The sequence below is a fragment of the Euphorbia lathyris genome, chromosome 5 (genome assembly GCF_963576675.1).
Source record: "Euphorbia lathyris chromosome 5, ddEupLath1.1, whole genome shotgun sequence".
NCBI lineage: Eukaryota > Viridiplantae > Streptophyta > Magnoliopsida > Malpighiales > Euphorbiaceae > Euphorbia > Euphorbia lathyris.
Window position 1 is genome coordinate 71296251 of NC_088914.1, and position 13289 is coordinate 71309539.

The 13289-nt window shown below is 31.1% G+C and overlaps 1 protein-coding gene across 5 annotated transcripts; it reads left to right on the top strand.

Moving 5' to 3' along the window:
• Window positions 1-1017: 1017 nt before the first annotated feature.
• On the top strand, window positions 1018-6192 carry LOC136230233 (tRNA-specific adenosine deaminase TAD2). Of its 5 annotated transcripts, XM_066019234.1 has the most exons (9): window positions 1018-1141; window positions 1573-1658; window positions 2738-2803; window positions 3637-3674; window positions 4565-4631; window positions 5204-5363; window positions 5460-5556; window positions 5636-5739; window positions 5860-6187. In XM_066019234.1, the coding sequence occupies exons 3-9, from the start codon at window positions 2738-2740 to the stop codon at window positions 5907-5909; spliced, it is 582 nt and encodes a 193-aa protein (XP_065875306.1). In that variant the 5' UTR covers window positions 1018-1141; window positions 1573-1658; the 3' UTR covers window positions 5910-6187. The 5 variants fall into 5 exon arrangements, with proteins under 5 accessions (XP_065875306.1, XP_065875304.1, XP_065875307.1 ...); XM_066019232.1 differs by lacking the exon at window positions 1573-1658 and having other exon boundaries at window positions 1024-1141; window positions 5860-6186; XM_066019235.1 differs by lacking the exon at window positions 1573-1658 and having other exon boundaries at window positions 1024-1141; window positions 5639-5739; window positions 5860-6185.
• The last annotated feature ends 7097 nt before the right edge of the window (window positions 6193-13289 follow it).

The following is a 13289-nucleotide window of genomic DNA, read 5'->3' on the forward strand; positions in this document are numbered from 1 at the left end:
ACCACCGAACGGTTCGGCTCATTTACGGCTCCACTCAAGCTAGTAAAAAATAAGAGGGAAAATTGTTACAACTTAAAGAATGAATCGTTTTCTTCTAAAGGTGGTAAGAATTGTGTAATGAATCACCGCAAATCCTGAAGACCACATATATCAAGTGTTGTTTTATTTTTTTATGAAATAGGTGTGATAAAAAGTTTGACGAAAATTTTAAAAAATATAAGAATATTTCAAAATTGTGAAAGTTAAAAGGATAAGCTAAAAGTTGATTTAAACGATCAGGAGTGAAAATACAAGTTTTGAATACTTCAAATTAAAATTGAAATTGAGAGATTACAAACATAAAAAAAATTGAATTTGCAGGAATTGATTGAAAACATTTGAAGACTAAAGTGAAAGCTAGAAATTAAAATTTACACTGATTATATATATATATATATATATTTTTTAAGTAGGGGTGGCAATTTCTGACACAAAAAACATTATTACAGAGGTAACTCGATTGACACGACATGATTGATACGAAAATCAATTTTCTAATATTTATAACATAACCGTATGGAACGTATATATGAGATGATATGATTTTGATACGAAACACGAAATTTCCACCTCTAGTTTTTTTGTTGGGAGTGATTTGGTTGGGTTTTCTCTGATGCATTTTTGTCATTTTTATACTTGAAAATAACCCAAGTCTTCCCATCATTCACTGCTCTCCACTTTTCGTAAGGAACTTGATCAACTAATTAACTAATTCATGATTAATTTGCTTAATTAACCAAAAATCAATCAATTAATTTGGCTACTTTAATTAATTAGGCCAAAAAATATAATTAGCTACAAAATCGATCCTAATTAATTACGAGTAAAACAATTGACTCATCCATGTGTATAATTAATGTAATTAATTAATACATATTGATGACTAATGTAATTAATAAGTACATGTTGATGAAGGTAGATATTGGAAACGTGGAGGACCAATTGGCATGTTTTACAAAATAAAATAAAACGCATTTTCAATACTCACGCCTTTCCTCTCTTTTCTTGTAACTCTTCTCTTCTTTCTCCCTTTGAATCAAAAACTGTTTCTCTTCAAGAACTGGACTCAAGTATCTTCCTATTCAAGGCCAACAATCATCAAGTGAGCATTTCCAAACTCTTTTCTTAGCAGAATTTTTTGATTCTCCATACCCATGTTTCAAGCCAATTAAGGGGATAGTTAAGGCTTTGAGTTTTTTCAGTTTTTGACCAAATTAGCTTGTGACATTGCTCGGTTTTTTGATTTGGAGGTGCTTTATATGATAATACATGCTAATCTTCAATCTTAAGGCCAAAAATAATAATTAGAATATTTGGAATTGAGGTTGAGAATATATGCATGCCAAGTGTTTGTCTAAATGCTTCAATGAACATAACTTGGAATAGACATATCCAATTATCACCAAATTCGAACCATGGCCTCATTTTGATCTGTTAAGCATGATGTAATGCTCAAAATGACAAAAAAATTTAGGTCACATTCACCGGCAGGTCTCTGCCTGGCAGTCACTCATTGAGTCTTCTTTGTTGAAGCCATGTAACTGAAGTAAAGGGAAGTTGTCTCTTTCCTCTTTTCGCTACTACTCCTGTCACACAGTCAATCTTATATTTTCATTAAGGTAAGTAAGTACCAAATTAACGTGGTGTGATTGTATATGTGGGAATTCATTTTAGTACTTGTTGCTCTTTTCTTCTTGGAATTACCTAGCTTGTTTCGTGGTACAAACTGTTGAATCCTCTTCTTTGTCTTTCTGAACCACAATTTTTTAATTAATTAATAATTGATGTAATTGTTTAGGTTATATAAGAAGGATTATAAATAGGTAGTTGTTTAATTATCTAGCAGAACTGGACATTTTAATCTTACTCCTCTACCCAGAATTTGCAGCCGAAAGGTGCACTTCGCCTTCACTCTTCTTTGCTTCTCCTGTCTGAAGTAAAACAAGAGACTTTTAGTTCCTCTTTCTTGCTTTCTTTGGAACTTCCTCGGAGAGGTTTCAAAAAGTAGCTAAAATATGTACAGGACTAAGCATTTGCAGTCTTCCAGACAGCTGTTATAAAATTTAAGTTTTTGAATTCTCTAAATTATAGAAATTAAAATGTTGAGGAGGAATTTGTACGTGGCTCTTTTGCCATATTAGTTTGTTATAGGTTGACACTAGTTCTCCTATCTTGAAATGATTTCAATATAAACTAATGCTTTTGTCATTATGCTTATTTTCGTTTCGTGGTTGAGTTTTCAATCTGGTAGAGATATATATATTTTTCCTTTTTTTGTTTCTCTGGTTATGCTTTTTGTATATTTTTTATGACTTCCATGGTGGGCTGCTGTTTTTCTTTCACACTAAATTTAGGTCATTCTTTTGTTTTCTGATCTTGTTTGAAATTTTGTCAACGTATACTCATAACTTGTAAGCTTAGTATTTGTATTTTGTATTTTTTTTTTATCATTGAAACTTGTGCGCCTACCACTTTTTTGACAATATGTTCGTGAGAAAGTAATGCATCCTTCTACAATTTTCTTTGCTTTGCACAATTTTGCCAGTCCAGAAAACTGAGAAAAGGATTATGGCAATAAGTTGTAATAACTGTGTTTGTGGCTTTGATGAATCATTGCTAAATTTATTTATGAAGACATCTGTATCTTGTATTTTTTCCGTAATGTGAAAGCTTTTGTTTTTTTGTTTGATTTTTGTAGATGGAATCTCAAGGGGAAGTTTATTCTTCTGAGACTCTTGCATATATGGAGCTTGCATTAGAGCAGGTAATGCATAGGCATAGCAGTTGAAATTTTAATGTTTCATTTGGAATTATTCTTGTGAAATTCAATCTATTTATATTGAAAGAATGCAAAGAAACAAAGAAAGTCAAAGGTTGATTAATGTATTACATTTATCCCATTTGGCGGTTGCTTGGGTACATAAGGTATTCCACCTATTATGGTGCATGTTCAGTAGGATGTGCAACAGCTACTCTCTTTTTTCTTTGATTTTCTGTCCGTGACATAAAATGTTGCTGAGACTTTTTTGAGCTTCGTTTTGTTTATGTATGCTAAAATCAATTTCCGTTGGAGTTTCTCTCTCTCTCTCACAACATACTAGTTTTGTCATAGGTGTTCTTGTCATGTACACTAGAAAGAAGAAGGATTAGCTATGGTAGATAATATTACTTAATCTTGTTATGAGTTATTCCGTTTTATTAGATGTGTGTACTTCCTCAGATGTAGTAATATTCATTATCAGATTTCTTTTTCAGATTAAGAAATCCGAAAGTCATTTCTTGCATTGATATTTTTGAAAGGATAGTGTAGTATGTTGATTATTAGTGAAGTGGGAAACACTGATTTAATTAACTTTTATCTGAAGTTTGGGTGAACATTAGCTGATATATTCTCCTTCACATATCATAAGGTGGATGTTCATTGGCAGGTGTTTTATTAGCTACTCATGCCATGCTAAATGAAATAAAAAGAAAATATTATTGTTGCCTAAAGTAGTGTAATACAACGCCGATTCTGTTATATCTGTTAAATTTGAATTTTGTGCCGACGTTTAGACATGTTTCTCACTAATAGATTACTTGTTTTTCATATGGCAGGCAAAACAGGCCTTGGACTGTCTTGAAGTGCCAATAGGGTAAGCTCTTTTCTGCAATTATGTTAGAACCATTATCATGACAAAATTAGAAGCTAAACAATGTTGAAGTAAACTTGGAGCAGGCCAGCATTTTAACTGTTTAATTTTTAATTGCCTTGAGTTGAATTTTCGATTATGGTTTTTTTTGGCATGGATCATATACATATGCTTTAAAGTATGTGTCAGTAATGGCCTAGTTTGGCTATTGAAGGTGACCCAAAAAAGCTAGGTTTTGTTGACCTGACATTTTAATGGCTACAATACCATCTTTGGTAATATGCTACGCTAGCTTGTGCATTCCTACGTGCACTACTGGAACCCTGTTTGATTAAAACTCTATGCAGGATGTTTGGGCATTTTAATCCATGCACATATGCAATTTTACGGCATTGAGACTCTTTCTCCCTAAGATAGTGTAGTCCTACCCAGAGTTGATTCATATACAAATAGATAATGGAAAAACATTTGTTATGATTGAGAAGTAAGGTTAAGGTTAGATTTTTTGAGTCATCAGGCCATCTTTTTCCCATCTTACAAAGAAGAGAGTCAAAAAAAATGTGCACTACTTGTTCGATTTAATAACCTCGCAAACCTAGAATTAGTTCTTATTTTGAGAGGATTGCTTGCCTAAGTCTGTGTCATAAACTCAGGCTGAGGGGTGTAACTAGGTGTTATCTGTTAATTGAACCAAAGCAAAGAAATTAGTAGGACCAGTATCTTATCAATTGTTATTAAGGCAAACATGTAATTTTACTGCCCAATGTATAGGCTTTTGTAATTAACCCAATAAATGTGTATATTGCACTTGCTTTTCTAGATAAAGAAATAAAATATTTTGCTTGAAGTCAATTTGTCATTTCCTTGTTAAAACAACTTTTTTGTTTGACCAGTTGTGTGATTGTTGAAGATGGGAAAGTCATTGCATCTGGAAGAAATCGAACCACTGAGACTAGAAATGTAAGTTCTCAACTTCTCATATGCATTATTCTTCCTTGGTTTGATGTTCCTACATTGCCTGATAAAATCCTATTATTCTTTTTTCCTTATCTGGATCTCCCTTTGAACTAAATATGTTATTTGAGGTTATGCACATGCATGTGAAAGTTTTCCTCATTGTAGAATCTTCAATTGTTGTGAGCAGTACTTGACAATAAGCTGCTGGAATGTCTCAGCTATGTTGCAACGTTATTTCTAAAAAAATATATAGCTAGGAAACGGTAATGGAAACGAAAATAGAAACTGAAATGGAAACATATGCAAAACGCGGATATGCAAATGAAGAAGAGTTTCCATGCACATTTCATTTCAAAAAAAAAAAAAAAAGTTTCCATGCAACATAGTATCTTAGTAATCTCACTTGTACTCCAGGGCAACTCAATCACACTGTTAGTGAAATTGCAAGAAAATTTAAAGTACGATTAGCAATTAATCGTCTGATAGAAGTCATCAGTACTGCAATATTATGATAATTAAATAATTGTTGTCTGCTTTTACAGCTTTTAAGTTTCCACTTCAGTTTCTTCTTTCAGGCCACAAGACATGCAGAGATGGAAGCAATAGACGTTCTGCTTGAGCAGTGGCAAAAAGAAGGACTCTCAGTGTCAGATGTTGCTGAAAAGTTTTCAAAATGCACACTTTATGTTACATGTGAACCATGTATAATGTGTGCTGCATCTTTGTCTATTCTTGGTATCATCTTGTTCTTAAGTGATAGTTGATCTCTCTTGGTTTTTATTTATTAGTCTGATTAATAATATTTCACTGTTCAGTTGTTCCCTTGCTTAGGTATGAAGGATGTATTTTATGGCTGTGCAAATGATAAGTTTGGAGGCTGTGGATCAATATTGTCATTACATTTGAGCCACTTTCAACCGCATGAAAGGTTTGTATTTCTGTTTTCTTCTGGTTGATTTAATCTCCATTCAATCCATGGAATGAATGAATAGATTATCTGTTGATAGCAGGGAAGTTGCGGAAGGGAAGGGTTTCAAATGTAGAGGAGGAATAATGGCATCTGAAGCTGTATCTCTTTTACGATGTTTCTATGAACAAGGGAACCCAAACGGTAAGTTTTTTTTTTTTTGTCTCATGCTGTTCTGAAAGTAGTCAATTGAATTTTGAAAGAAGAAGGAAAGTAATACTCTCAGACACAAATGAAATCTTCAGCTTATGTTTGTTTTTACAGCTCCAAAGCCTCACAGGCCAGTGACTCTTCAGATTAAGGGCTTGGATTGATCAAGAATGCATGAATTCCCAGGTTGGTGCTCAAAAAAATTCATTTGATATCCTTTGGGTACTTTTGACAGGAATTGTTAGTTTATTTTTCTTATTGAATTCACTTACAAATTGCTGTGTTTGGCAAATAGAGTTAAGCAGTTAGTTTACTATATTAATGGTTAGATGGTTACCTTTATATTTAGCAGATTTGGCTAGTTTGATAAAACTTATTGTTGTAAATGAGGATATTGGTTTTTTTTATGACTATTATTTTCTTTCTTTAATTATTTCATATTTAAATGGCGAGTTACTAATTGATAAATATCAAAGTGCATATGGATAGATAAATACCTATATTTATCAATAGAAATTACAAACAATTTTTTTTTTTTTTTTTTTGCGCGCTATAAATTAACATTTAATATGTCATTTGTAATCACCTTTAAAAAAGAAAACTGGAACATGTGCTTAGGTCTTTATTAATAAATAAAAATTAAAGTAAGGACAATAATTAGAGAGAAAATAATCTTTTAATATAAATGTCTCGATTTTTCAAATCATTTCACCACCTTTTTTTTTTTAAGGCTTAATACATCATTTGCCCCTGAACTTGTCCAAAAAGCTTGATTGGCCCCCCTGAATTTTCAAAGTGTCTCGATAGCCCCCTAAACTTGCATAAAATATTCAGTTAGTCCTCTGGATTTGTACAAAATGTAATCAATTGATCACTCGGTTGCAAAAAAGTAAGTTAAATGTGAAAGATGTATTGCACGAGTCTTAAAAAAAAGTAAAACGACCGAAATCGGGCTATACGGTTCTTAGATTAGAGAAAACAAGTTGTATAATTGAGCAAGCAATAACTTCCTTTTTAATATATTTTTAAATTATGTAATAACATTTTAAGATGCGTGGAATACGTCTTCCGCATTTAACTTTCTTTTTTACGACCGAGTGATCAATTGATTACATTTTACGCAAGTTCAGGGGGTTAATTGAACATTTTATGCAAGTTCAGGGAGCTATCGAGACACTTTGAAAGTTCAGGGGGCCAATCAACCTTTTTGGACAAGTTCAGGGGGCAAATGATGTATTAAGTCTTTTTTTAATTAGTGGTTTGAGCCATCACTATTAAAGATTTTGACTAGTCAAAGCTTTAAAAATGCCGACTATGTTCCTGAATTATTAAAATAGCTCTAAATTGATCCGGAAGTGCCCGAACAACGCGATGATCCATGAGACGAGTTTCAGACCTCATTTTCATGCATCTCAACATCAACAAGATCGGTTAATTTCATTTAACTCCGTACATATTGTTTTTCTATGACTTGTTTAAATTTTTAGCTTTAAAGTATTATTTCCGAGTTATAAATTTCATGCTTTATGTTCATATTTGTAATCCAAAAACATTAAAAAATTTATGAAATCAATAAAAATATAAAAGAAAAATTAAAAATTTTATATCTTTGTTGTTTTTGTTGCTTTTATTGTTTTTAATCTGTCAAGCAACGTCGAGATCCAATACCGTTGTTTTTATTTTCAGTTATTGTAATGGTTGTCAATCGTTTTTCGTTTAGAATTCAAGTTTTAAGCGCATTTATTTTATTTAATTACCATTTTACCCTTTAAGAACTAGAGTCTCTGACACGTCCCGCATTTTATTTATCAATTTTTAATTCCACCAGTGTATTAAGATTGAAAATTGAAATATTTCAAAAATATCACCAATAGATTGCATAGGAAGAGATAACTTTGCAATATTGCAACACCCATGAAATTTTTTCTGACATACTGCTTACCACGTGATAAGTTTTACTATTTTATAGCTTTACTTGGGAGTTACTAACTTTGAATTAAAGGGACTTTGAAAACTAATTCAAAGTAAATCTTCTGTTAATTTTCTATTACAAATATTGTTATTTGTTTTGTTACTGCTGGTGGCTAATAAATTTGAAATTAATTCAGATCAGTTCGGTGTTTTTGTAAGCCTATACAAGAGGCACTTCCCTCTCACGATTAAATCAAGCAAATTGTCTGATTGTTCTCTGTTTTTCCAACATGAAAATGAATTATCTAGGAGAAAATCCTAATAACATACCAAAATATTACAATTTTGGTAAGCACATGAGACCGTACTCGATCTATTCTTAAACCGGATCCACTGAACCATGTCAATACCAGTGTTAAAATTATTTGTTTCCTGCCAGGAAAGGGAAAGGGATTCCCATTCTGCCTAATCAAGAACATGAAAAAACCTTCCAATATGATAGGTAATTGCACCTAAATATAAGAGGTTTTGTAACGGGCTGTTTCGCTTTTCACATTGCCGAATCTTATGTTCATACAGCTGAGCTGATGGCGATCGTCTTTGCTATTGAAGCTGCCTGGGAAAGAGGCTGGCACAATTTGTGGATTGAATCTGAATCGACATATGCGGTTAAGTTGCTAAGTGAAAAATCTATTGCGGTTCCATGGAGGATTAAGCAAGAATGATTAGGTTGCTTATCACGTTGCTCGTCTATGAACTGCAGAATCACTCATATCTACTGGGAAGATAATCAAGCTGCGGATCATCTTGTCTGTTTTGGCAAATCTGTGGCAGCGCTCCACTGGTGGCACGCTTTATTTTTTCCAATCTCATGTTTTCGATGACGTTTGAAATGTTGCTCATATTCGCTTCCTTTAATTTTCTCCCTCTTTTGTAATTTTCTATTTTTTATTAATAATATTCAGGATTGGTTAAGTGCGTTAGGAGTGCCAACCTAGTTGAGATGTTTAACCTCTTAATCGTGTCTCAATCTTTCATTAAAAAAGAAAAAGTTTATTCCTATGATCTAATTATGTATATTATATTCCTATTCAGACTATATCTCATCAGGGGAGTAGGAGAAGGATGTACAAGGAGCTCTTCCGCACAGGGTCCTAAGTTTAAGGGGGGCCAATTTTTTATTATTATACAAATCTAAATAAATTATTGTTATTAATTATTATGTGAAAAATTATCTGAATGTTAACTTATCCAGAAAATTAACGCTCTAAGAGTTTTAAGGGGCCCAATTTTTATTATTATTATTATACTAATTTAATTATTTTTATTATATTTATTATGTTAAAAATCAAGTTAAAAGTATTTTTGTATTTCATTTTATAGAAACATTATTATTATATGAAAGTATTAATTTTTTTTAATGAATATGGTCCGATTTTTTTCCATTTAGCACAGGCCCCAAAAATGTTTAAGACGTCCCTGTATCTCATATACAAACAATATGCAATGCAATCAGTGTCCAATAGAAATTAGAGCTCTATATTGCTATAAAAGACCATTATAAGGCCTAATAGGTATGTTCTTACTTCCATCGTTCTACGTCCAACCATTTTATTTTTTAAATTAATTACTGACTTTAACATTAAAGTGTTTTTATTTAAATATGTTCTAAGGTTCTGTTCTTTATAGCTAAAAAAAACAGAACTGAACTGAACTAAACTGAATGCTACTGAATATTGAATTGAATTGAACTGAACTGAATTTAACTGAATGCTACTTAACTTAACTGAATTATACCGAACTTAACCGAACTTAACAATAATGATGATATTAGACTTTAAAATAATTTTAATGATAATATTGGATATTAATAAACTTATAATAATAATAATAATGGTTCTAATAAATTTAATAATATCAATAATAAATAAATATATTATTAAAGATAAAACTAAATTGAATATAAAAAAAAAGCTTGGGTTGATAAAATCTTGGCTCGATAAAAGCCTATGAAATTAAATAAAAATGAGTCTAATTTAAATTAAAAATACAAATTACATACAAACACAAATTTACATATAATTTAAAGCATATAAAATTAAATACAAATTTTCATATGAATATAAACTCTTAACTTTTTATTCTAACTAAGGGTTAAAGTGCAAACATAACGTTTTGGGTCAGGAGTAATTTTACCTCTAACGTCTAAAATAGTGCAATTTTATTTCTAACATTGATAAATTCGGTAAATTTTAGAAATAATTCATAATATGGATGCAATTCCTAATTTTTAAATATGGATTCATACTTTAGTTTTAATTTTTTTATTAAACGATATATACTTTAATAAACTATCATTTCTTGACTTTTATCTAATTTATAGATAATGATAAAGTATAAATAATAATAATATATATAATAATAATAAATAATGATAAATTATAGATAAATAATAATAATAATTATTATTATAATATAATAAATAATGATAAATTACTGAATGTTGAAACTGAATGCTGAAACGGAATACTGAACTGAACTGAATTGAATTGAACTGAACTGAAATTAAGTGATAAAGAACAGGGCCTAACTCTTGTTTTAAAATTTCGTTTCTTTATTCAAACATTAGTGCTCTAACTCTTGTTTTATAGGACTCATGCTGGATCGAGGCATTACTTAGTTTGACTCTCGGTTGGATTATTCCAATTATTCATCAACTGTTAAAAAAGAAAGCAAAAGAAAAAAAAAACACGTAAAGTAGTGCCTAGATATATCTAACAAATGATTTCTTTTTATGTCAAAAGTAATGATACATACATATAAATATTTTCCAATGATATTATATACATCTTCCAAGGGCGGGCCGGTTTGTATTTGGCCGCCTTTGATGTGGTCATTAGTGCATTTACATTTTTTAAAATGCTAAAGAAAGATAATTTTAAAACGGTATTGGTCACTTAACTTATATGGTTGTCTCAAAATAATCACTCAACTTCAACCTGTTTTAATAAAATCATTAAATTTTGAGTTTTATCTCAATTAGATAACTCTAGTAATTTCGGTGATTAAAAAGCACGGAATGATAACATAGGTGACATGTCAATACAAGTCAACTCAGGTCCCTTACCGAAACAACACATGACATTTACGTATGTGCTATCTGACTATCACGTATCGGTTATTTTTATGGAAAAAAAAACTAAATTTAGTTTTTTTTTTCATAAAAATAATCGACATATGGCTTCCACGTTTCATTTCGGTCAGAGATCTGAGTTGATTCATATTGATGTGTCACCCATGTTATTATTTTGATGTCTCTTAACCACTGAAATCAACGGAGTGACCTAATTGAAACAAAACTCAAAGTTTATTGATTTTATTGAGACAAATTGAAATTCAATGATCATTTTGAGACAACCATGTAAGTTTAGTGACTAATGGTGCATTTAATGCTTTCAAAATGTTACGCAAAATAAATAAGTTGACGCATAGAATGATTTATTTCAAACAATAAATTTCATTTTAATGCATTAAATTTAAAATTCGAAAAAAAATACAAAAGAGTTTAAACTACTGATTTGATTGGGTTCTATTTTAAAATTAATTTTGGGAAAAGTATAAAAATAAACATTGTGATTATACTTGTTTTCGAACAACATCCACGTGGTTTAAAAGTTTGTAAAATGGTATTATGTACTTCATTCTGTTAGCAAACACATAGCAAATTGACTAACGGTATTAAAAGTCAAAGAGAAAAGAGTTAATTTGGTCATTATATTTATTTATTTTATAAATTAACCCCAAAATAAAAATTAAAAACCAAATACACCAACTTCACCATCTTTTTAATTTTTAATTTTTGTTCTTCTTTCTCTCTCTTCTCTCTCCTTTTTATTAATTTTTTTCTCACTTAAAAAACAATCTTTCCAAATCAATATCAAGTCTTCTGAGATTTCAAGCTTGAGTAATATTAACATTTCCTTACAGTTGATGGGCAATGATTTAAAGTTTGATTCCTGTAATTGGACAATCAATCAGTCAGTTGATGATGGGCAATGATTTTACGCTATGGGGATCTGAATTTTCTACTTTTTACAATGGCAGACTTGCACCCACCGCAGGCCCTTCTTAGTTGTGCCTTACTTGCTGCTGATAGACTAGGAGGAGGTGGACCAACCATTGTAACGTCATCAGAAACCGTCGACTCCAAGCGGCAGAGAAGGCCCAGTGTTCGATTAGGTGAAATCCACGGCGACTAGTTCTACAAAACTCATCCTCGAGGATTAATGGTAATAAGCAATGGAAGCATCATCAATTTCTTCCTCTTGATTCCAAAAAGGACCCTAACACCTCCACTAAAAGCTCCAAGGCTCGGGCTGTAACCAATTTAACCACTTTCGGAGAGTTCGTCAGAACCCTATAGAATGATGAGAAAGAGGTGAATTTAGATACCGTTGCAATTGGGAGCCGGAAAGTTAAGGATTCGAAAAAGAGGGCTTCCAATGCTACAACAAAGCGAGTCCGATCAAATTGGGTCTCGAAGATTGATGATGCAGGTGGTGGTGGTAGCAACGGTGGCAATATCAATGCTGATGGAGATGTTAAAGTTACTCAGTCTTGAAATCTTAAAAGACTTGATATTGATTTGGAGAGATTGTTTCTTTTTTAGAGAGAAATTCAATTGATTTTAGAGATATGAATTAACAAAGAGGAAAGAGTGAAAGAAGAACAACAATAAGAAATTAAAGAGATGGAGAAGATGATGTATTTGATTTTTAATTTTTATTTTAGGATTTATTTGTAATAATTAGATAATAAGGGGGTTAATTTATAAAATAAATAAATAAATAAAAGGAGCAAATTAACTCATTTCCTTTTGAGTTTTAACACCGTTAGTCAATTTGGTATATATTTGCTAACGGAATGAAGTATATGTACCATTTTGCAAACTTTTAAACCACATGGATGTTATTCAAAAACAGGTGTAACCACAAGATTTATTTTTATATTTTTTCCATTAATTTATTTCGCGCAATGAATTTATTCGACGCATTTGGGTGGGTTTTGGTATCAAGTACTAGAATTTAATAAATTAAATTGAATCAAATAATGTAATGAAATAGTAATTTCTTCAACATACCTTATTAGCAAATTTAAACAATTTGTAACTTACATTTTCCATGTTTATTAAGCTAAATATAATCCTAAAACTTCTTTACTCAATGGATAATTTAAAATGACATTTAGCTAAATATGATCAAAAATTAATTTCCAAATGATTTGTTCCAAAGAATGCCTGCCTAAAAATTGAGTTCAATTTTCTTATGTTTCAATCAAAATTAATTAGGGTACGATTTCCCCATGTTTAGGGAGCATATTTGTCATCCACACCCAAAATTGAACAGAACCAAAGATGACATTTTGAATTTGACCTTTTCCACCCGGAAACCAGAACAAGAACACCCGTCAATCTGGCTGGAAATTTATAATAGTGACTTAGCAGGATAAAACTCAATGTTTTTAGTTACTTTAAAGCATAAATCACAGTTAGTGACCGTAGTAAAATAATAGAAAAAGTTGAGTGAACATCATATTTACCGCATCCATTTGCGCAAGCATTCTCACAACAATAG

Excerpts from the sequence above, each read along its gene's own strand:
- LOC136230233 (XM_066019234.1), top strand. The coding sequence starts at position 2,738 with ATGGAATCTCAAGGGGAAGTTTATTCTTCTGAGACTCTTGCATATATG. Across the intron at positions 2,804-3,636 it reads TGGAGCTTGCATTAGAGCAG|GCAAAACAGGCCTTGGACTG; the intron begins GTAATGCATAGG and ends TTCATATGGCAG. Across the intron at positions 3,675-4,564 it reads TGTCTTGAAGTGCCAATAGG|TTGTGTGATTGTTGAAGATG; the intron begins GTAAGCTCTTTT and ends TTGTTTGACCAG.